Genomic DNA, 22,178 nt, shown 5'->3' on the forward strand with positions numbered 1-22,178 from the left:
CTGGTGGTGTCCGGTGAGCTATTGCTGGCTCTTGAAAAACCCGGGGGAGACGGTGTAAATCTCACGCCGGACCGTACCCATATCACAAGCAGGTCTCCAAGGTGAACACTCTCTGGGCATGTTAGAACAATGTAGGTAAGGGAAGTCAGCAAGTCACATCCGTAACTTCGGGATAAGGATTGGCTCTGAGGGCTGAGTCGGTCGGGCTGGGGTGCGAGGTGGGGCTGGGCACGTGCCGCAGCTGGACGAGGCGCTGCCCTCTGGGGCGGTGACGACTCTAGACGTGCGCCGGGCCCTTCCTGTGGATCGCCCCAGCTGGGTGCCCTTCGGCCTTCCCCGGCAGGGTGGGTGGCATCAGCCGGCAGCTGACTTAGAACCGGTGCAGACCGGGGGAATCCGACTGTTTATTAAAACAAATCACCGCAAATGCCGCAGGTCGGTGTTGGTGGGATGTGATTTCTGTCCAGTGCTCTGGATGATACGAAGCCTGCGAGTGTTGTGAACAGCAAGTAGGACGGTGTGGAACTTCAAGAGGAAATAGACAAGTTGGTGGAGTGGGCAGATAGGTGGCAGATGAAGTTCAATGCGGAGAAGTGAGAAGTGATGCATTTTGGTAGGAAGAACATGAATGGACAATATAAAATAAGGAGTGAAATTTTGAAGGGGGTGAAGGAGCAGAAAGACTTGGGTGTATATGTGCATAGATCATTGAAGATGGCAGGACAAGTGGAAAGAGCAGCTAATAAAGCATATGGTATCCTGAGCTTTATTAATAGGGGCATGAGGTACAAGAGCAGGGAGGTTATGCTGAATTTATATAAGACACTCATTAGACCTCAGCTGGAATATTGTGTACAGTTCTAGGCACCACAGTATAGGAAGGATGTGAACACATTGGAAAGAGTGTAATAGAGGTTTACAAGAATGGTTCCAGGGATGAGAAATTTCAGCTATGAGGATAGATTGGAGAGGTTGGGACTGTTCTCTTTGCAGAGAAGAAAGCTGAGAGGAGATTTGATAGAGATGGTCAAAATCATGAGGGAGGCTAGAAAGAGCAGATAGGGAGAAACTGTTCCCACTCGTAAAAGGATCAAGAACGAGAGGGCACAGATTTAATGTGATTTGCAAAAGAAGCAAGTGTGATGTGAGAAAAAACTTTTTCACACACTGAGTGGTTCGGGTCTGGAATGCACTGCCTGGAAGTGTGGTGGAGGCAGGTTCAATCGAGGCGTTCAAGAGGGCATTAAGATGACTATTTGAATAGAAACAGTGTACAAAGGTATGGGGTAAAGGCAGGGCAATGGCATTAGGCCATAATGCTCCTTTGAAGAGCTGATGCAGACATAATGGGTCGAATGGCCTCCTTCTGTGCCGTTAAGATTCTGTGATTCTCCTTAACTAAAAATCAGCCTGTTCCTATTTGTAGGAGCACATGTGAATCTCCATGTAATCCACCAACCGTATACAATTAACGTATAAATAACAACCCTCACCTGCCCGCACACCCAGCCCCCTGCCTGATGTTCTCGTCGCTAAAACTAGTTTTCTTATCCCTGCAGCAGGGGTACAGACCTTTGGAAAGATGGGTGAGCCTGCGCTGTATCAATGACTGCACTTCAAAATCAATTCTAGCTATGGAGCACTTTGGTGTTGTTGCATAAATGCAAATTATTTTGTTTACTAATGTTTCTATATTCTGTGAAAGGCTTTAATTGTCAATGGTATCTTGTGGTTAAATTATACAGGTTTGTTTTGTAGAATTTACATTTTTAAACAGACCTGGTCAGTTGCACAAGGCATTGCTTACAGTCAGTTGATAAATTATATATATATAAAATCTATAAGATTAAAATATACATATACATAGAATAAAAATACTCTGTACATTTATTACAAAACATAAACATAAAATGGTAGTGCAGTTTGGAGGGAGACTTCAGACGCTCTGTATACTACCCCCTACAGGCTTGAACCTGCAACTACATAGTTACAATCAGGATTTTCATAATTGTTTATAAAGGCCACTTCACTGTTAAATATTGACTACAAAATGTGGCGAAAAGTTGTGACAAGGGGAAATTGGGCAGAAAGTGTACACATTTTCAAATATCTATCAGTGATCTCCACTTCTGATTAGAGGCATTTACAGGGTTTAACGTAAACAAACATAAGAGCATAACACAATAGGAGCAGGAGTAGGCCATTCGGCCCCTCAAGCCTGCCCCACCATCAATGAGATCATGGCTGCCTTGCCCCAGGCCTCAACACCTCTTTTGTGCCAGCTCCTCATAGTTTAAAACAGTTTATGAGAATAATTCTCCTATACTGCATTGGTTCAAAAACAGGTTGATGTGAGGCACTGAATAAAGCAGACAGGTATACAAATGTTACTGTAAATAGAGCAGCCACCCACCCAGACTGGAAGCCACCAGTGACCTATCTGTCACTGACAAAACATGTTAGTCTACAAAAAGAGCCAAATCGTTAAGACAATCAAACACAAAAAAGGAGAGTGCACATTATGAAAAGGAACAAAGTGAACTGGTAGCACATGAAACAGTTCAGATTGGACACGATTTGAAATGTGCTTTCAGTGACTCTGCAGTGAGATAGGAACATTAGGAAAATAGCAGCGGTAGACCATACATCCTCGGGCCTGCTCTGCCATTCAGGAAGGTTGTGGCAGATTTTTCACTTCAGATCCATTTCCCTTCAAATCCAATCCCCTACCCCTTGATGCTTTTAGTGTCCAAAAGTCTATTGATCTCCATCCTGAATATACTCAATGGCTGAACATCTGCCGCCCTCTGGAGAAAATATATTTAATTTTTGAAAGGAACTTAATACAATGGGAGGAGGTTATTCTAATGTAGTGGGGAAAATGCTAAGGTTATTGAGGCACCTTCAGACACAATATTGTTTTACCTCAAATTTAGTTTTGCTTGCATCTCATTCACCATTGCTAATAGAATTGGTGTCAAAAACAGCGTGTGCTGAAATTCAGCACTGTCAAGAATGAGATCCAAACAACTCCATTTCAACTAAATTTGAGTGAGATGGGCTTTTGGGCAGAGTTGGTGAAGGTAACATCCCTGGGATCATTTAAGAGACAACTGGATGCAGCAATGAGGCCAGGACAGAGTGTGATGCTTAATGTTATCCTGGCTGGAACAATTAAGGATGCGCCAAATGACTTCGGCGAACAGAATTTACCTTGTGATCATGGAGGCCTAGAAATGAAGGCCCAGACCTTCCGGTCAGCGTTGGGGAGGGTGCGCCTGACACTGGCTGCGATTTAATCTGCCCATTTAACATTTTACACTGCAGGCTTTGCACCTTCCGATGCCAGCTCCAGCAAGGATGCAGGGACAAACCAAGTCAGGTGGCCAATTGCCAAGCGTAATTCCAGTGCAGCCACACCCCCTTTTCTCATCATGAGCTGAAGACACACTCCTTCAGGGCTATCTTCAGTTCAATGACTTACATTGTTTAAAATGGAGCTGTCAACCCCACTACTGCTCAGCCTCCGCCTCACTAACAGTGCTAAACCCCCTCACCTACCCAATAGTGTTCACCCCTCCTCCTTCCCCTGACAATGCTCAAACCCTTTCCTCACCCCCCCGACAATATTCAGCCCCTCTCACACCAAGAAAACGTTCAGCCTAAACCCCTCACTCTCCGAAAATGCTGACTCTTCCGACATTGGCCCCGACAGGAGCCAGGGATTCCAGAAGGTGAGTTAAGAGAGAGGGTGAGCACTGTCCAGGGAGCAGGGAGGGGAGTGAACTTTGTCCGGGGAGGGGGGTGGGGAGCATTGTCAAAAAGGGGGGAAATATTGCCAGGAGGGGTTGGGGGGAGTATTGCTGGAGGTGAACATTGGTGGGTGATCAACATTGCTGTGGTTGCCATTGTGCTTTGACACTCCAGCTGATTTACTGAGGGTGACGCTGCTTTTATACCTGCTAAGAAAAGCTCTAAGTAAATACGTGTAAAAACCAGGGTAAGCATAGCGCAAACAGCCCAAGTCTCCGTGGTTCTGACCATCCGATCCACTATCGTTGGAATCACGGAGTAATCTGGACAGGGTAAAACCAACAAATTGGAAGTTTAAACTTCCCACTAAGTGCCACAGATGGTGCATGCCAGGATAGGGTTCTGATCCGCATCAGCAACATAATTTGAGTTGGAGGCCTCTACCCATATAACGGGCATGATTTCTTCACTGCACACCCAGGTGATCCAATGGGCCCAGCTGCAGGAAGGGTGGTGATCTACCCGTTCTTTACCAGGCTTCATGCTGACATCAGGGCCTGGCTTTTGGAGTGAGAGTGCAATTCTGAGGGACATGGAGATGGCACCCCTAGCCGTTGTCCTGGCTGTGTGGCTATTTGAATGCAGGAGGTGGGCTCTGTGGTCTCTACCAGAGAACTGCAACTGACTAGAGGTGAAGAGAAGAATTGTTGGGAAAGGCTTCCTGAAAAGGAAGAGGCAGCCACAGAGCTGTCTGCACAAAAATACAATGTCAATATTTTTATTAATTCTTCCAGATGTTAATGGGGATGTTCACCTCCATGCTCAATGTTTCGACAAGGCCTCTTTTCATTGGAACTCCAAGGCCCCTAGTGCTGCGATTAACTTCCAGATCTCAGGAACTATCTGATGACCAGTGTTCACTTGGGACAAATGGCAGGAAATATTCTGCATCTTAACTTAATTTGCGCTCACTGGCTTTAGGCCACTTGGTTCATCGACAGGAAAATTGGGAATTGGGTGGGGGGGGTGGTGCATGGTGGTGGTGGAAGAGAAGGCAGGGCTGTATTAGATTGTGTCCTCAACAAGCATCCATTTCCACCCGCCTCAAACCATCAGGAAAATTGGTGGGGAAATGAGCTGAAATCTAACTCCACCAGCCTTTATATGGAAAGTATCCGATTCTCCAAAATTAATGTGCAAAAGTACTTAAAAGTACACAAAAATATTTCTGGAAAACAACATTTCAGCCGTTAGGCTATATCTGAATTCTCTGAACTGTCACATGAGGGATGTTGAGCAGTCATCATCCATGGACTATAACGTGGTCAAAACTCAGGGACTATCACATATAACACCATAAATATATGGACCCCAATACTGACTGGGGCAGGCTGCGTAAGCAAGCGGGAGGGGATTTGGTCAGGGAAGCCTGGGATCTGGCTTTTCCCCATGCTTGTGGAGTTTTAACTCAACAGCACGAGCCTTTCTATTTGTCAACGTGTGCCCCACCAGGAAGCCAGTCTGATTTGACAGGCTTGACTTCCAATTCAGTGGGGAACCCTTAGCAGAATGTCACAGGAGCAGGTAAGGAACTCACTGCTGAACTAGTGACAATGTCTGGATCCTGGAAGGTGTAATTGCAATCCATAAGAAGGTGAGGTGGGGGGGGGCAGTTGGAATTTGGGGGTTGGGGAGGGGAGGGAAGGTGCGAGGGGTGGGGGAGGGTGGTCTGATGATAGCAAAGAAGGTGGCTCGGGGATTCAGGGGAAAGACCCCTGCTCTTCCAGACAGCACTGGAATGGCTCTTAACCATTGCCCTGTGCTGTCCTCACTTCCCTTGAGCTGCCGGGTTTCTCAAGGCTCACAACACCCAGCCAGCCAAGGTTAAACCTGGAAGATCGACAAGATCCAACCTCATTATAATATTTAAATGGATAATCCCCCTCCTTGGAGTGAGTTGGCTGCCCACTCCTTGGCATGCCTTCATTAAAACTGGGGTGGACAGGTTGGAGACGGGTTGGGGTCAGATCTGAGACTTTTAAAACTTTTATATCTCATCCGACCCCAATCTACTAATTTTTGGGGGTTACAGGGATAGGGCGGGGTGAGACCCTGCAGGGATTTGAAAACAGGGATGAGAATTTCAAAATCGAGACGTTGCTTAACCGGGAGCTAATGTCGGTCAGCAAGAACAGGGGTGCTAGGGGAACGGAACTTGGTGTGAGTTAAGATACGGGCAGCAAAGTTTCAGGTAAGCTGAAGTTTACAGAGGGCGCAGGATGGGAGACCTCTAGTGCAGGCTGCTGGAACAGTCAAGTCTCGGAGGCAACAAAGGCATTGGTGAGCGTTGTAAGCTGCTCAAGTACTAAGGAACGCAAGCTCCAACAACTCATCGACACCAACACCCATCTAGGACCCTCCACCCCTGCCTGTCCCTCCGTCCCCACCCCATCTTCCAATCCCAACCCCAGTCGTGTATTCACTATACCCCCTGACCTTCCCCTCTCCGATGCTGAACGTTCAGTGCTCAGCAAAGGACTTAGTTTCATACCCTTACGCCCTCACCTCAATGAATTTTGGGCTTGGCATGATACTGAACTCTTCTTCCGCCGTCTTCATCTCCGGGCTCACTTCTTTGGGCAGGAGTCCTCTCCCAGTTCAACGGATCCTTTTACCCATCTCCAATATTCTCCCTCCACCTGGACCCCTCCCTCTGGATTCTTACCTTCTCTCGATCTTTTCATTGAGAACTGTCGGCGCGACATTAGTCGTCTCAATTTCTCTGCTCCTCTCACCCATTCTAACCTGTCTCTCTCTGAACTTACTGCACTCCATTCTCTCAGGTCCAACCCTGACATTGTCATCAAACCCGCTGACAAGGGTGGTGCTGTTGTTGTCTGGCGCACTGACCTCTACCTCGCGGAGGCTGAGCATCAACTCGCAGACGCTTCCTCCTACCTCTCCCTGGACCATGACCCCACCACTGAACATCAAGCCATTGTTTCCAGGACTGTCACTGACCTCATCTCCTCTGGGGATCTCCCTCCCACAGCTTCCAACCTGATAGTCGCCCAACCTCGGACGGCCCGCTTCTATTTCCTACCCAAAATCCACAAACAGAACTGCCCCGGTAGACCGATCGTCTCAGCTTGCTCCTGCCCCACAGAACTCATTTCTCATTATCTTGACTCCCTCCTCTCTCCCCTTGTCCAGTCCCTTCCCACCTACATCCGTGATTCCTCTGACACCTTACGTCACATCAACAATTTCCAGTTCCCTGGCCCCAACCGCTTCCTCTTCACCATGGACGTCCAATCCCTCTACACCTCCATCCCCCACCAGGATGGTCTGAGGGCCCTTAGCTTCTTCCTCGAACAGAGGCCCGAACAATCCCCATCCACCACTACTCTCCTCCGTCTGGCTGAACTTGTTCTCACGCTGAACAATTTCTCCTTCAACTCCTCTCACTTCCTCCAAATAAAAGGTGTGGCTATGGGTACCCGCATGGGCCCCAGCTATGCCTGTCTCTTTATGGGGTATGTGGAACATTCCTTGTTGCAGTCCTACTCCGGCCCCCTTCCACAACTCTTTCTCCAGTACATCGATGATTACTTCGGTGTCGCTTCATGCTCTCGTCGGGACTTGGAAAAATTTATTAATTTTGCTTCCAATCTCCACCCCTCCATCATTTTCACGTGGTCCATCTCTGACACTTCCCTTCCCTTCCTTGACCTCTCTGTCTCAATCTCTGGTGATAGACTGTCCACCAATATCCATTACAAACCCACCGACTCCCACAGCTATCTCGACTGCAGCTCCTCACACCCCGCTTCCTGTAAGGACTCCATCCCATTCTCTCAGTTCCTTCGCCTCCGTCGCATCTGTTCCGATGATGCTACCTTCAAAAACAGTTCCTCTGACATGTCCTCCTTCTTCCTTAACCGAGGTTTTCCACCCACGGTCGTTGACAGGGCCCTCAACCATGTCTGGCCCATCTCCCGCGCATCCGCCCTCACGCCTTCTCCTCCCTCCCAGAAACATGATAGGGTGCCCCTTGTCCTCACTTATCACCCCACCAGCCTCCGCATTCAAAGGATCATCCTCCGCCATTTCCGCCAACTCCAGCATGATGCCACCACCAAACACATCTTCCCTTCACCCCCCACTTATCGGCATTCCATAGGGATCGCTCCCTCCGGGACACCCTGGTCCACTCCTCCATCACCCCCTACTCCTCAACCCCCTCCTATGGCACAACCCCATGCCCATGCAAAAGATGCAACACCTGCCCCTTCACTTCCTCTCTCCTCACCGTCCAAGGACCCAAACACTCCTTTCAGGTGAAGCAGCATTTCACTTGCATTTCCCCCAACTTAGTCTACTGCATTCGTTGCTCCCATTGTGGTCTCCTCTACATTGGAGAGACCAAACGTAAACTGGGCGACCGCTTTGCAGAACACCTGCGGTCTGTCCGCAAGAATGACCCAAACCTCCCTGTCGCTTGCCATTTTAACACTCCACCCTGCTCTCTTGCCCACATGTCTGTCCTTGGCTTGCTGCATTGTTCCAGTGAAGCCCAACGCAAACTGGAGGAACAACACCTCATCTTCCGACTAGGGACTTTACAGCCTTCCGGACTGAATATTGAATTCAACAACTTTAGGTTGTGAGCTCCCTCCCCCATCCCCACCCCCTTTCTGTTTCCCCCTTCCTTTTTTTTCCAATAAATTATAAAGATTTTCCTTTTCCCACCTATTTCCATTATTAAAAAAAAACCCCACTAGAGCTATACCTTGAGTGCCCTACCATCCATTCTTAATTAGCATATTCGTTTAGATAATATCACCAACTTTAACTTTAACGCCTATGTGTTCTTTTGTTCTATTGTCGTTGACATCTTTTGATGATCTGCTTCTATCACTGCTTGTTTGTCCCTACAACCACACCGCCCCCCACCCCCCACCTCTCTCTCTCTCTATCTCTCCGCCCCCCACACACACACCTTAAACCAGCTTATATTTCAACTCTTTCTTGGACTCAAACTCAAGTTCTGTCGAAGGGTCATGAGGACTCGAAACGTCAACTCTTTTCTTCTCCGCCGATGCTGCCAGACCTGCTGAGTTTTTCCAGGTAATTCTGTTTTTGTGTTGTAAGCTGCTTGTCTGGAGGCTGCATATCTCATATCACTAGGACCTCAGCCAAATAGTGTATTTGATGTTTATTTGATCAGATATAAAAGTGAAGGAAATAGACAGTCCAAGGATGCAGCTTGCTGCTGTTTATTCCGTGATGTTCAATCCTCTGAGGAGCAAAGAATGAAGCCTGCCTAGAGCTTTGACTTCAGCATTTCTTCCCCATGCACATCATTCAGATCAGCCTGCACTTTTCCCTCCTCCTATTATTGGATTCTGACAGGGTACCTCTGCGCCGCTTGTGCTGGATGACACATTACACATTACCCAAACTCACTGTCAATCTTTCAAAGGCCAGCTAGATACACAGCATCTTTAAACAATAACGTGCATGAGTAATCCTAATTTGCTGTCAGCCCATTTTTTGGACACTCTGAGTTCAAATAAGATTGAAGAGACAGCTACCGTGATGAAATGCTAGTGCCTATGAATTCTTCCATCTAGCTTTCAGTCACAATGTGACATTAGTAATAACTCGGAGCTCTGACTGGTCTGGCGAGCTACCGCCTAGGGACATGATTATTACAAAGCAGGGCAGGAATGAGGGGAGGAAATAAAAGGCAGCTGACTAGTCACAGATGCCAGGATGGTGACAGCACAAAAGGAGGCTATTCAGCCCATCCTGTCTGCACTGGCTCTCTGAAGCAGGCAAGGATTGCTAAAGCGATGGAAGCCTTAGACGTTCATTTCAAAGCAAACTAATTTGGACTGGACATGCCATTACTTTAAAAAGTAGTAGCATGCATTCCCAAGCGGGGCTGCGTCGACAGGTGTACTTTCGAAAGAGGCGTAAAACCCAGGTTCTGCCTGCTGTCAGGTGAACGTAAAAGAATCCCATGGTACTATTTGGAAGAGCAGGGAGTTATCCCAGAATACCAGCTGATATTTACACCTCAGTCATGATCAGTGGGGAAAAAAAATAACAAATTATTCTGTCTTATCACATTGCTGTTTTCGGGAGTTCGCTGTGTGCAAACTGACTGCCAGGTTTCCTACAATATAACATTGGCTACACTTCAAAAATACTCATTGGCTAGCAAGTGCTTTGAGACATCCGGAGGCCGTGAAAGCTGCCATTTAAATTAAAGTCTTTCCTCCTTTTTCTTTCTCAGCTGATTTACGCCAGAGTGCATTGTTAGTCTCAGAATGTTCAGGACCAATATCTTTAACCCTTACCAACAGAAATGATATTTGCACTTGAGTACAGAACAGGCTTGAGGAGCTGAATGGGCCACTCCTGTTCCCCTGTTCCAATGGGAGCATAGCTGGTTTCAAAATGCTAAATAAATACGCAAAATAAATGCTTAAAGATCAAAGCCTGCTTTGATTCCTCTTGAAAATAAATCTCGCATCTGCAGCAGCCTCAATCCTCAATCATTTCTAAATTCACTTATGTTGCTACAAACTGTATTTTTATATACTTTAGGATTTTTCCCCTACAATAAAAGTGATCAAGTGTTAGGTATAACTGTAGCTTAACTTAAAAACTGCCTACTGGCAACCTCATCTCCATGTATCACAAAGTCTACACGGTTGTGGATACTGGGTCCATTGAAATTTTCAAGGAGGAGACAGTGAATTTTTATTAAGCTAATGGTGTTGAGGGATCTGGAACAAAGGCAGGTAAATTTGGAGCAAAGGGATCAGCCATGACTGGGTGACCGCTTTGCGGAACACCTTCGGTCTGTCCACAAGCATGACCCAGACCTCCTGTCGCTTGCCATTTCAACCCACCACCCTGCTCTCATGCCCACATGTCCGTCCTTGGCCTGCTGCAGTGTTCCAGTGAAGCTCAACACAAACTGGAGGAACAGCACCTCATCGTCTGACTAGGCACTTTACAGCCTTCTGGACTGAATATTGAGTTCAACAACTTCAGATCATGAACTCTCTCCTCCATCCCTACCCCCTTTCCGATCCCCTTTTTTTCAATAATTTATAATTTTTTAAATATGTTTTTCTTTTCCCACTTATTTTTAAATTCATTTCGATCTATCGTTTTATCTCCACCTTTTAGCCCTTTTCGATCCCTTCCCCCCACCCCACCCCCACTAGGGCACTTACTTGTCCTGCTTTCTACCCTTAATGTCACCATTAGCACATTCCTTAGATAATATCACCACCGTCAACACCCCTTTGTCCTATTGACTATGACATCTTTGGCAATCTCTTCTCTGCCTCCACCTATCACTGGCCCTCTATCCAGCTCTACCTGTCCCACCCCCTCAACCAGCTTATATTTCACCTCATTTCTATATTTCTTTAGTTCTGATGAAGGGTCATACGGACTCGAAACGTTAACTGTATTCCTCTCCGCAGATGCTGTCAGACCTGCTGAGTTTTTCCAGCTATTTTTGTTTCAGATTTCCAGCATCGGCAGTATTTTGCTTTTATAGCAGCCATGATCTAGTTGAATGGGAGAAACCGACTTGAGGAGCTGAATGGGCTACTCCTGTTCTCATTCCTATATGTCTATATGTAAGAGGAATTTCCTCATCCCATCTCTGTTGACAAGATGGCGGCTCCCATCTAAATTCTCTTGCCTGTCAACCGCCTCATTTCACACTGACCAACAGGGGGAAGCAGTGACTAGACCTTTCCTAAAGGGAGGGAGTGAAATTCTTTTAAAATTAAGAATCAGGAGGAGAGTCAAACTGATTCTTTGCAGCCTGTTTAATGGGAGCAGATCACACGCCCAGTCTCTCAGTCAGATGATTGTGTCGATATGAATGAGTGGAGGAGGGGAGGATGAGAGAAAGGATGGCGCGAATAGGAGGAAGTAGCTGCTTGGTATTTGAGATCAGTCCATGTTTCCACAAATAATGCAGGAGACACAGGGGAGAAGACAGTGGAACAGTGGCATGTAATAAAATGCAACATCTCGTACTGACAAAAAAAAAGCAACAGAACAGAAAGTTACTGCACAGCCTGCAGAGAATGCACAGCCTCTAAACCTTCCAGGGCACTCACTCCTCTTGGCAGAACGAGCTGTGAATTCCTTACATTGGTAACGATCTGCCGCTTCTTCGGATCCTAGTTTCGTGATTGTTGCTGTTGCATTTTGTACTGTTTGTCCAGCACCTTACTGCAAGGGCTGCATTCCTGTGTGTTATGGTTACAGCAGCCTCCTCTGCATGCAACTGTTGGACTGACATTTTGGATGTTATGGGCACAGCGGGGCTCCAGACTGCTGCCCTGAAACTCTGTGTAAAATGAAACAGCAGACCACTTGAAAACTGGCAACCCCGGCTTATCCTGAGGCAGACAGATAAAACTGGCAAGGCAGTGCCAGCAGTGCCAGAAGGATGGATTAGGAAAACGTGATCCGTGCCACAGTTTCAACGTTTAAAACTCCGTGAAATACTCTTTACAAATTGACACACAATCAAAGATGCAGCTTTTGTGTTTTCTCTTCACACCACAGTTAGCTTTTTCATTTTGGTGATTTACTCTGCCAATTTCTGACATTAAAAGCGTGAATGGAAGAGGCTAGTTGCTGTAATTGAGGATCCACTCATCCCTGGGGCCTGGATTCAATCTCAGATCCAGCTGATCAGCTGAAGGTTTCCTTTCTTTAGTGTCTGCACGAGTCCAAATAAGGGTGCACGGTTGCTGAAAAGCACAAAAACAAACTGCCTAACTCAATAAGAGAGATAACATGCAAGGCAGTTGCAGAAACCTGTTCTGGTTTGGCAGAAATGACCACTAAAAGACTGAGGTGGGTAATAAAGATGAGTGACTGATTTTCAATAAAACGCCTCACAAAGCTGCTCTTCGATTATCACCTAGGGCCTTCCTCCTTACTGTGCGATTCTTTTATCAAAAGGGAAGTGTGCAGTACCATAAAACCAGTCTCAGCTATGGTGGTTCAAAGTCTCCGTGGTACTTTTACCTTTATGCTTCTGCTCTTCCTACATCCTATTTCTGCTCTTCCTATATCCTATGTCCATTTCTCTTCTAACCTCAAACTCGAAAGCCAGTTTCTGGATATACCCTGGGGTCCTCTTTAGTACCGACACAAACTGATGTAAATGAACCTGTCTTTCTTCTCCCAATGCCTGAATCATAGATCCAGGTTTTAATGGGTCTATGACTGTGCTGGTTAATGGAATTCGCCTTGTTTAAGCCATGAAGTACAACTAAAGGAAGAATCTACAGTTACAGATTCTCTCCTGTATTGCGATGTTTTCTTGTGTCAATGGCACTGCAAAAAAATGCAAGTTGTTGTGTCAAAAACACTTGAAAAGAAGGAAAACTTGTGAGTGCAAAGCTGCAGGATTGAGAATAGCCCGTTCTTAGACAGATTGAAGCTCTTCGTTATGGAAACAACAATGAAGGTGCGATCTTTTAGAAGAGTCAGTAGGACTTACTACCTAGCATTAATGTCCAATGTTGGTCTACAGTAGAGATTTGAGCTTGAATTTGGCCTGTTTGACCTGTAGCTGAAAGTCTTAGATAGACACTTAGCAGCAAACAGAAATTTACACGGATAGAATTTCTCTGCTGTTTTGCCTGGAGTCCTGTGGCAATGCACGGAATGCATTTCAATCCAGAGCACAAAGATGCAGAGCCAGTGTTTGGCACTCACCATCACCCCCACCAAATATGCACATAGATTTTCAGCAAAATTCAACCAACCAAAACAGAACAGCCCAGAGTGCTGGTAGGTTTCCTGCTGCTTCTCCACTCAAGACCATCTAACCCATTAAAGCTTTGGCCTGTAGGATTATCTGGAGTACAGAACCCATCTCCCAATGACAGGCTTAACCTCCCCCCACCAACAAAGAGAGCTTCCACAAGTCATTCAGGCTAGCTGGTCAGTCATCAATCACCCAACACTAACAAGCCTCACCTTGATCGCATATGAAGGTCTGACAGATCTCCCCGAGTTTAAACTGGAAAGGTGCGAGCTGTGCTCTGGAGAACAATCCTTGAAAGAAATCAGGAAAAGTTAAAGGTGAAAGCTGGAGAACGTGTGAAGAAATGCAACAGAAAACAATCATTAAAAAGTAAAAGGAAAATGGAAAATATCCAAAGACATTTGTGAAAGACTGGAAATGATAAGAGCAAACAGCAAACTTGCTAAAGCACCAGTAATTCTTTAAAAGGAGCTTGAGTTTGTTCAAATTTCATAATTCATGTGCTCCCCCCCACCCCCTTGCTGTACATAATCCTTCATGTAACTACATCCTGTCCCCTGTTGAGGTGTTGAACACAACCAACCTTCACACCTGTCCCAACCTAATAATTTTGAGGGGAAGAGAGTAGAAAGGTACCTAAAAACAGCTAACACATCCAATCTCAGGATTAAATATGTGAAAATAAACTGAGAAGAACCTCCATTCATGGTTGGTCTATTATTGTTTCAGCAAATTCTCTCCTCTCGTGAAGGTGCTGACTCTTGCTGTGGTACATGGCATTGTCACCTTTGACCCAGTCCACACAGGTATGGGGATGATTGACTGTTGTTGGTTAGGAAACAAGTGAGCATTTGACTGACAGCACACAGGTTGATGCTTCTGACCAAACAGTGATGTTTGCCTGTGTCCCTGTGAAAGATTACATTTCTGCTCCTGATGTTCAGTGTTTGCCAGCTTCCTTGGCTGCCTCCTGGAACTGAATAGATTGGGTCTGTTTTCTATAGAGAAGAGGAGGCTGAGGGGTGACCTCTCGATGCAAGATAATGAAGTGGTTTGATAGAGCAGATGTAGAGAAAATGTTTCCACTTGTGAGGGCAGCCAAAACTAGAGATATCATAGATATGATAGTCACTAATAAATTCAATTAGGGAATTGAGGAAGAATTTCTTAAGCTGGGGAGCAGTAAGAATATGGAACTCACTACCACAGGAAGTAGTTGAGGCAAATAGGATAGGTGCAAATATGCCAAAATTAGATAAGCACATGAAGGAAAATAGGATAGAAGGATATGTTGATCGGGTTAGGTGAAGAGGGGTGGAAGGGGGCTTGTGTGGAGCTTAAATGCCAGCAGAGACCAAATAGGCTGAAGGCATGTTTCTGTGATATAAATTCTATGTAATTCTTTCTGAAAATCTTTTTTTGAAGTTCTTTTGAATATCTGAAAGGCTGTTCCTTGATCATTTCTCCTCATTATTGCAGATCAAAGAATAAGAAGGTCATTTGGCCCTTCACAACTCTTTGAAACAGCTATCCCCACAACCCTGGGAACTTCCCATTCCATATCTCATTCCCTTTCGAAAGTTCCGTTTGCGCTACTCTTTCGGGCACTACATTCCTGACCTTAGTAACTTGCTCAAGTGTAATGCCCTTGGACTAAAACACTTGAACAATAGAGTTTCATGTTAGTCCTATTGAACCAGCTGAATATGGTGATAAAGAGCTTTGGAAGTGTATGCTAACAATGATCCTGGAGCTCCCAAACCTTATACCTCTCCCACAAAATCCTACACTGCCCAGTTTCAAAACAAACAAACTGCCAGTCTACCCTGAAACAGTTTAGTTGAAAGCCAAATTTACAGCCACCACAGTGGTACAGACTTCACAGTCACCAGGTATCCCCCAGTCCCTCACACACACAGCACCATTTTTCACACGTGACGCTTGACAGAGGGCTGTTCTTCATGAGGGGCATCAAACCCAATCCTGACCTTCACCCCTCCCCGCAAGATGTTCACTTATGCACTTTCCAGTAAGGGTCCTGGTTAACAGGCAACGGTAACTTCTAGTTGGTCCTTCCTTCCCTGCTCCAAGGGCCCCCACCTGACTGTCACCCTTCACCAACATGGCTGAGATCAGTTAATCCAGCATCAGAGAGATAAAGAATCAAACCTGTGGCCCTCCTGGTTCATACAGCAGTGTCCATGGCATTCGGATTACTTGCTAATTATTTACCATGGGTAGCCCACATGGAAATAACATTTTTTTTTAAAAATACACACAGACACTAAGGAACAAGCAGACTTGCACTGCAAAAGCAGTAATGCTGAAATTCAGGAATGCCCCTTCTATCCATTCTGTGATCAATATTAATCAAGAGCTTACAATCAAAGGGCTTTTAGCATCTTGGCCCTTGACAAATAGAGTTATATAGATGAAATTAAATAGCATAGAATAATAAACTAAATGCTTTTAAATAACAATTACTTTTTGGAGGGAACAAGAGGAGACATATATATGAAAAAAAGTAGCATTCCGTTCTGGAGTAAGAACAGAAAATACTGGCAGTATCTGTGCAGAAAGAAAAATAATTACTATTTCAAGGCAATGACTTTTTGTCAGAACTGGAATGCAACTGCTCAACATGTCACGCATTTTCTGTTTTTATTTCAGAATTCCAGCATCTGCAGTATTTTGCTTTTGTTTCAGTTCTGGAGGTTTCTCTGGCGGAATAGATCCCTTGCACCAAGTTGTGTACGAAAAGAAGCAAAGAAAGAAAGTATCACCACATCAAACACCATCAGCCACCCACCACCATCACAAAACATGCCTCCCAGAATGCCCGAGGGCATAGATGTACCTGTGCGAAATTTCTTGGCGAATTATTCCGTCCTGCAAGCTAAGGAGGGTACAAAGAGAAATTGTTTGGTCCTTTTGTCGGGAAACAATCATCCTTACCTTCAGATAAGAGAATGCAAGCATTGAAATCAATGTCCCCCCCACCCCCCCCCAAAAGAAACGTGCAGCGCACTGGTGTGAGGTTGGTGGTAGGAAGGATCGGAATCTAGTCTGGGACCTGGATACACCAGGCTCCCAGAATTCAGCTGCAGTTTCTGGGAGGGGCTTGTGAGGGCGAAGCCTCCTCTCTTGGGGAAAAGGGTGGGTGGGGGAGGTGGTGACTCCTCACATTGGGAGTTGCTGCTTCTCCCAACCCTCACTGAGAGGCAGTGTAGGGCCCACAAAGGTGCACCAGGTGCAATCAAGCACAACATGCCAACCACGTGAGGCCCTGCAACCCCAAAGAGGAACAGCATTATTTTGTAAAATTAAATTTAAGCCCACCACCACCCCTGCCCAACCCCCCCACCCAACACCCTTACCAAGATGGGTTGTTGGGTGTAGGTTGTGCTTTATGCTGTCTGCCCTCTTTACAACAGCGAGGACACTAGTTGCACTTACTGTTGGTTCAGACTTTTGACATTGCACTACAAAGTGGAGAGCTCTAGAAAGTCCACCAAGATGTGCACATCTTTCAACTGGCTATATCTCCAGGCAAATTTTTGGGTTCAATTCTTTTTGTACTCATTAAAATTTCCATCAAACCAAACAGTATTTCAGTAGCAGTCATTACGAGGCCATATAAATACACACAAAAACACATGCACACACATACACACATTCTTCTTTCTATCTGAAGGTGAAGGCCGTTTGCTGGGATTCTCTGCAAATGGATGCCCATTTCCTTCAGAGAGGAAGACAAAAGTTGCATTCCCACTAAAATACAGAAGTTTCCTGGTCCTTTTACAATAATTGACGAAGGAATCAGAGGAAAGACAAGGAGATTTTTTTTTAAACACAGCAAGTTATGGCAATCCGGAATGTTTGCCTGAAAATGTAGTGGAAGCAAATTCAATAGTATCTTTCAAAATTGGATAAATACTTGAAAAGGAAAAGTTTGCAGGGTTATGGGGAAAAAGCAGGGGGAGCGGGATAATTGGATAGCTTTGTTAAAGAACTGGCAGAGGCACATTGGGCTGAATGGCCTCCTGTACTATGTGATTCTATGATCATCCTTGTTGACCCACACTATGGAACCCCCTCTTTAAGCCTCTTTCCTTGCTCCTCTCTTCATTTGCGTTTTCAGTCACCTCTCTTGATATCCTATTACCACTCAGCATGCCTGGTTCTCCTCTGTACAGTGTCATGTGGTGTTTCTTACATTAAATGTGCCGTATAAACACAAGCGTTATGGTCATAGAAATAAAATTACTATATTTGTGCCATAGAAAGTCAATCCTGAAAACAAAGTTGATACAATATGATTGTGGGGACCAACAGAGCGCTCTCAAGCTCAGTTGACTGCCAGGGTTCAAAATGGTAACAAACCAGCCGTAAACAGATTTCAGCCACTGACATCCCAGCAATGATATCAATTATCTTTTTTTCTTAAGTGTTAGGACTCAGTACCACAGAATACAAGGAAATTTCAGAAAGACTGATTTTACCATTTTCCATGGGCTCCTCTATGCGCGTATAGTAGAATACTAAATTTAAACTGCGTTTCTTCACTTTAGTTGGAGATCAGTCATCTCAGTTCCAGGACATCACTGCAGGAGTTCCTCAGGGTAGTGTCCTCAGCCCAACCATCTTCAGCTGCTTCATCAATGACCTTCCTTCCATCATAAGTTCAGAAGTTCGCTGATGACTGCACAGTGTTCAGCACCATTCGCGACTCCTCAGGCACTGAAGCATTCTATGTCCAAATGCAGCAAGACCTTGACAATATCCAGGCTTGGGCTGACAAGTGGCAAGTAGCATTCACGCCACACAAGTGTCAGGCAATGACTGTATCCAACAAGAGAGAACCTAACTATCGCCCCTTGATGTTCAATGGTATTACCATCACTGCAATCCCACTATCAACATCATGGGGGTTACCATTGACCAGAAACTTAACTGGACCAGCCATATAAATACAGTGGCTACAAGAACAGGTCAGAGGCCAGGAATAGTGCGACGAGTAACCCACCTCCTAACTCCCAAAAGCAAGACCACCATCTACAAGGCACAAGTCAGGAGTGTGATGGAATAATCCCCACTTGTCTGCATGTGTGCAACTCCAACAACACTCAAGAAGCTTGACACCGTCCAGGATAAAGCAGCCCACCTGATTGGCACCACGTCCACAAAAACATTCACTCCGTCCACCACCGACCCACAGTAGCAGCAGTGCGTACCATCCACAAGATGCACTGCAGGAATTCATCAAGACTCTTTTGACAGCACCTTCCAAACCCACAACCACTATCACCTAGAAGGGCAAGGGCAGCAGATACATGGGAATACCACCACCTAGAAGTCCCCCTCCAAGTCACTCACCATCCTGATGTGGAAACATATCGCTGTTCCTTCACTGTCGCTGGGTCAAAATCCTGGAACTCCCTCCCTAACAGCACTGTGGGTGTACCCACATTACATGGACTGCAGCAGTTCAAGAAGGCAGCTCACCACCACCTTCTCAAGGGCAACTAGGGATGGGCAATAAATTCTGGCCCTGCCAGCGAAGCCCACATCCCATGAATGAATTAAAAAAAAGTTACATTGGGTAAGCATGGTAGTGAGGAGATAAAGGAGTCTTCAGAGGACATAATCTAGGCTGGCACTCCCAAGCCCATCCTTTGTGTCAGATGTTAAACCAAGGTCCCATCCAAACTCTCGGGTGGGCTTGAATGATTCCACCGCAGAAAGAGCAGAAGAGTTTGCCCCAGTGCCCTGGATAATATTTATCCTTCAACCAGCACCACTAATCCTGATTATGTAGTCTTTATCACATTGCTGTTTGTGGATGCACTCAAAATGGATTTCCTACATTGTAATAGTGGTTACATTTCAACCTTACATTCTATTAAAAAGCTTATATCAGTGCACTCCTTCTATCTACAAGACCTTACTTCTGGTTGTCACATTTTGTTACACTTTTGCGTTAACTTCTTCCCGTCATATATTCTGATAATGGGGTCTGCTTATGCCTAAACAAAAACAGAATTACCTGGAAAAACTCAGCAGGTCTGGCAGCATCGGCGGAGAAGAAAAGAGTTGACGTTTCGAGTCCTCATGACCCTTCGACATAACTTGAGTTTGAGTCCAAGAAAGAGTTGAAATATAAGCTGGTTTAAGGTGTGTGTGTGGGGGGCGGAGAGATAGAGAGACAGAGAGGTGGAGGGGGGGTGGTTGTGGTTGTAGGGACAAACAAGCAGTGATAGAAGCAGATCATCAAAAGATGTCAACGACAATAGTACAATGGAACACATAGGTGTTAAAGTTAAAGTTGGTGATATTATCTAAACGAATGTGCTAATTAAGAATGGATGGTAGGGCACTCAAGGTATAGCTCTAGTGGGGTTTTTTTTTTATTTTTTATAATGGAAATAGGTGGGAAAAGGAAAATCTTTATAATTTATTGGAAAAAAAAGGGAAGGGGGAAACAGAAAGGGGGTGGGGATGGGGGAGGGAGCTCACGACCTAAAGTTGTTGAACTCAATATTCAGTCCGGAAGGCTGTAAAGTCCCTACTCGGAAGATGAGGTGTTGTTCCTCTGTTTTTATCTCTGCTTATGCCTAGTTCTATTTACACCCTCCTATCAGCAGCACTGCAGCTTCCCACTTTTGCAGCTCACACCTCCTCAGACTAAACTGCAGAGAAACTCCTATGTCCCAAGCAATTCTACTTTGCCGCTGTTGTAAATTTTGCTATGACACTATAAATAATATTATAAAATCAATGTATTAGAGAAAAATCAAGATAGAATGTATGTCTGGACTGGATCATGAGAGTGGGGTCTGGTAAAATCATTCCAGGCCTCAACTTAGTCTCAACACCCCAGGGAAATTTTAACCTGTTTCACTTGGCGAGAAAAAGATGCCAGCAGATCAGCAGCCCATTCTATACTTTGCCTGAACTTCTATTGCACTGACAATATCACACTTTTGTTAAAAAGTGATAAAAGCTAAAATACCACCACACACCTCACTGCCCACTCCGTGGGTAATGCCACGTGGGATTGGCTAGTGTTGATGTCCAAAACATGAGTTAGAAGAGAAGTATCACTGAACTGTGATTCCTGAGGAAGCCTTAGTTTTACTGTGAAGGCTCAAGGCTGCACTGTTGGTGACTGGGGAACATCATCTGTAGCAGACCCTCAATACACTTCACCTAGAATTCCTGCGATGCAGCTTGTCTCGCTGTTGAGATTGATTCTATGTAAAACAAAAACTAGGTGTCAAGTCTGACGCATGCGCATCAACAGCAGAAGAAAGTATTAGGTTCAACACGTGCAGAAATGAGAAAAGAATGTTCAGGGCCCAACATGCATTGAAGCACAAATCCAGGACAAGACACATCCCAGGAAGGCCTGACCCGGGACAAAGTACCAGATTATGGGACCATCCCAGAAAATCCAGGACAGTTGGTCACCTTGGTACTGGGGGAGCATGTGAATATTTCAGAGACAATTCTCATATATTTATAGGGATAATAAAGAGATTTGTAGAAAAATCCAGCACGTATGGTGAACAATTGATCAAAAAAGTTTTCCAAGATCATTTACTGAATGACAATCCCTCTGGCTCATTAGGTGTTAAAAACTAAAACTAAATTATTTTAAATGTTTAAGGTCTACAGTAACATTTATAGAATTCAGAGAATTACACAGCACAGAAGTCCATTTGGCCATTGCACCTGTGCTGGCTCTTTCAGAGAGTTATCCAATTAATCCCACTTCCCTGCCCTTTCCCCATGTCCCAGTAACTCTAGCTTTTTCCCAAGTATTTATCCAATTCCCCTTTGAAAGTGTCATGAAAAGCTGATTGAACTTTTTAAAGAAGACGTGTGGTTTTAGAGAAATATAAGCAAGCACACTGAGCAAAAGATGGCTGATAACATAAAGTGACCACTTTTTTGAAAATTCCTATGTGGATTATACTAACAGACCTGTCCTGAGAGAATAGGGAATGTCACACCTGAAAAGGTGTTATGGCCTCCTTCAAGCAGAGGCATTGGATTGGGGATAGGAAAGATGCAAAAGACTGAACTTTTATCTCCTGTGGTTGCAGAGACAAAGACTTAATTACCATGTCACAGCAGCCATTGAAAATCCACCTCCTGTTGATTTATCGCTCAATGTATAAAATGTTTGGAGATGAAAGGAAACAGACTCTGGTTACAAGACATGGGGCCATAACCTCCAACTAGTGTTGGAAAGTGTTGGCCCACAGAAATTAGAAGAAATAAAAGCATACTTATCTGGTCTTGAAAACTGCGTTGCCACTTCCGATCGCTGGAGCTACTTGGGGCCTGCATCAAAAGATTCTTCGCAGGCCCCAGCAAAGTCCAGATCCAGCATATTCAAGAAGGCCATGCCCCCTTTATTACAGCACATGCTGCTGTAGAGCAGTTAAGTTTAAAGGGCCAGAGAAACTGACAAGCCAGGGAGAAGGTCTAAGGTAAGTGCATAGGATTTTGGGGTTGGGAGTGTCCAGAGGTCAGGAGGGTTAGGTGTGGGGTGGGGTTGGGTGTATCCAGAGATGGGGGGGAGGGG

General features: G+C 45.3%; 1 protein-coding gene across 7 annotated transcripts in view; it reads right to left on the reverse strand.

Annotated features, from left to right (window-relative positions):
* The window catches only part of LOC121292622 (coiled-coil domain-containing protein 85C-like), a 275,315-nt gene that overhangs the window by 113,310 nt on the left and 139,827 nt on the right, over nt 1–22,178 (reverse strand). For 4 of the 7 annotated variants that reach the window (XM_041214832.1, XM_041214838.1, XM_041214833.1 and 1 more), the window contains 2 exons: nt 16,443–16,481; nt 13,798–13,875 (listed from right to left, as the gene is read on the reverse strand). The exons of 2 other annotated variants lie outside the window; for them this stretch is intronic. In XM_041214832.1, the coding sequence (XP_041070766.1) occupies nt 13,798–13,875; nt 16,443–16,481 (117 nt within the window). The remainder of the gene's footprint in view (nt 1–13,797; nt 13,876–16,442; nt 16,482–22,178) is intronic. One more of the 7 variants, XM_041214834.1, reaches the window with a different exon arrangement.

Source organism: Carcharodon carcharias, chromosome 20, assembly GCF_017639515.1.
Source record: "Carcharodon carcharias isolate sCarCar2 chromosome 20, sCarCar2.pri, whole genome shotgun sequence".
NCBI classification, from domain to species: Eukaryota; Metazoa; Chordata; class Chondrichthyes; order Lamniformes; family Lamnidae; genus Carcharodon; species Carcharodon carcharias.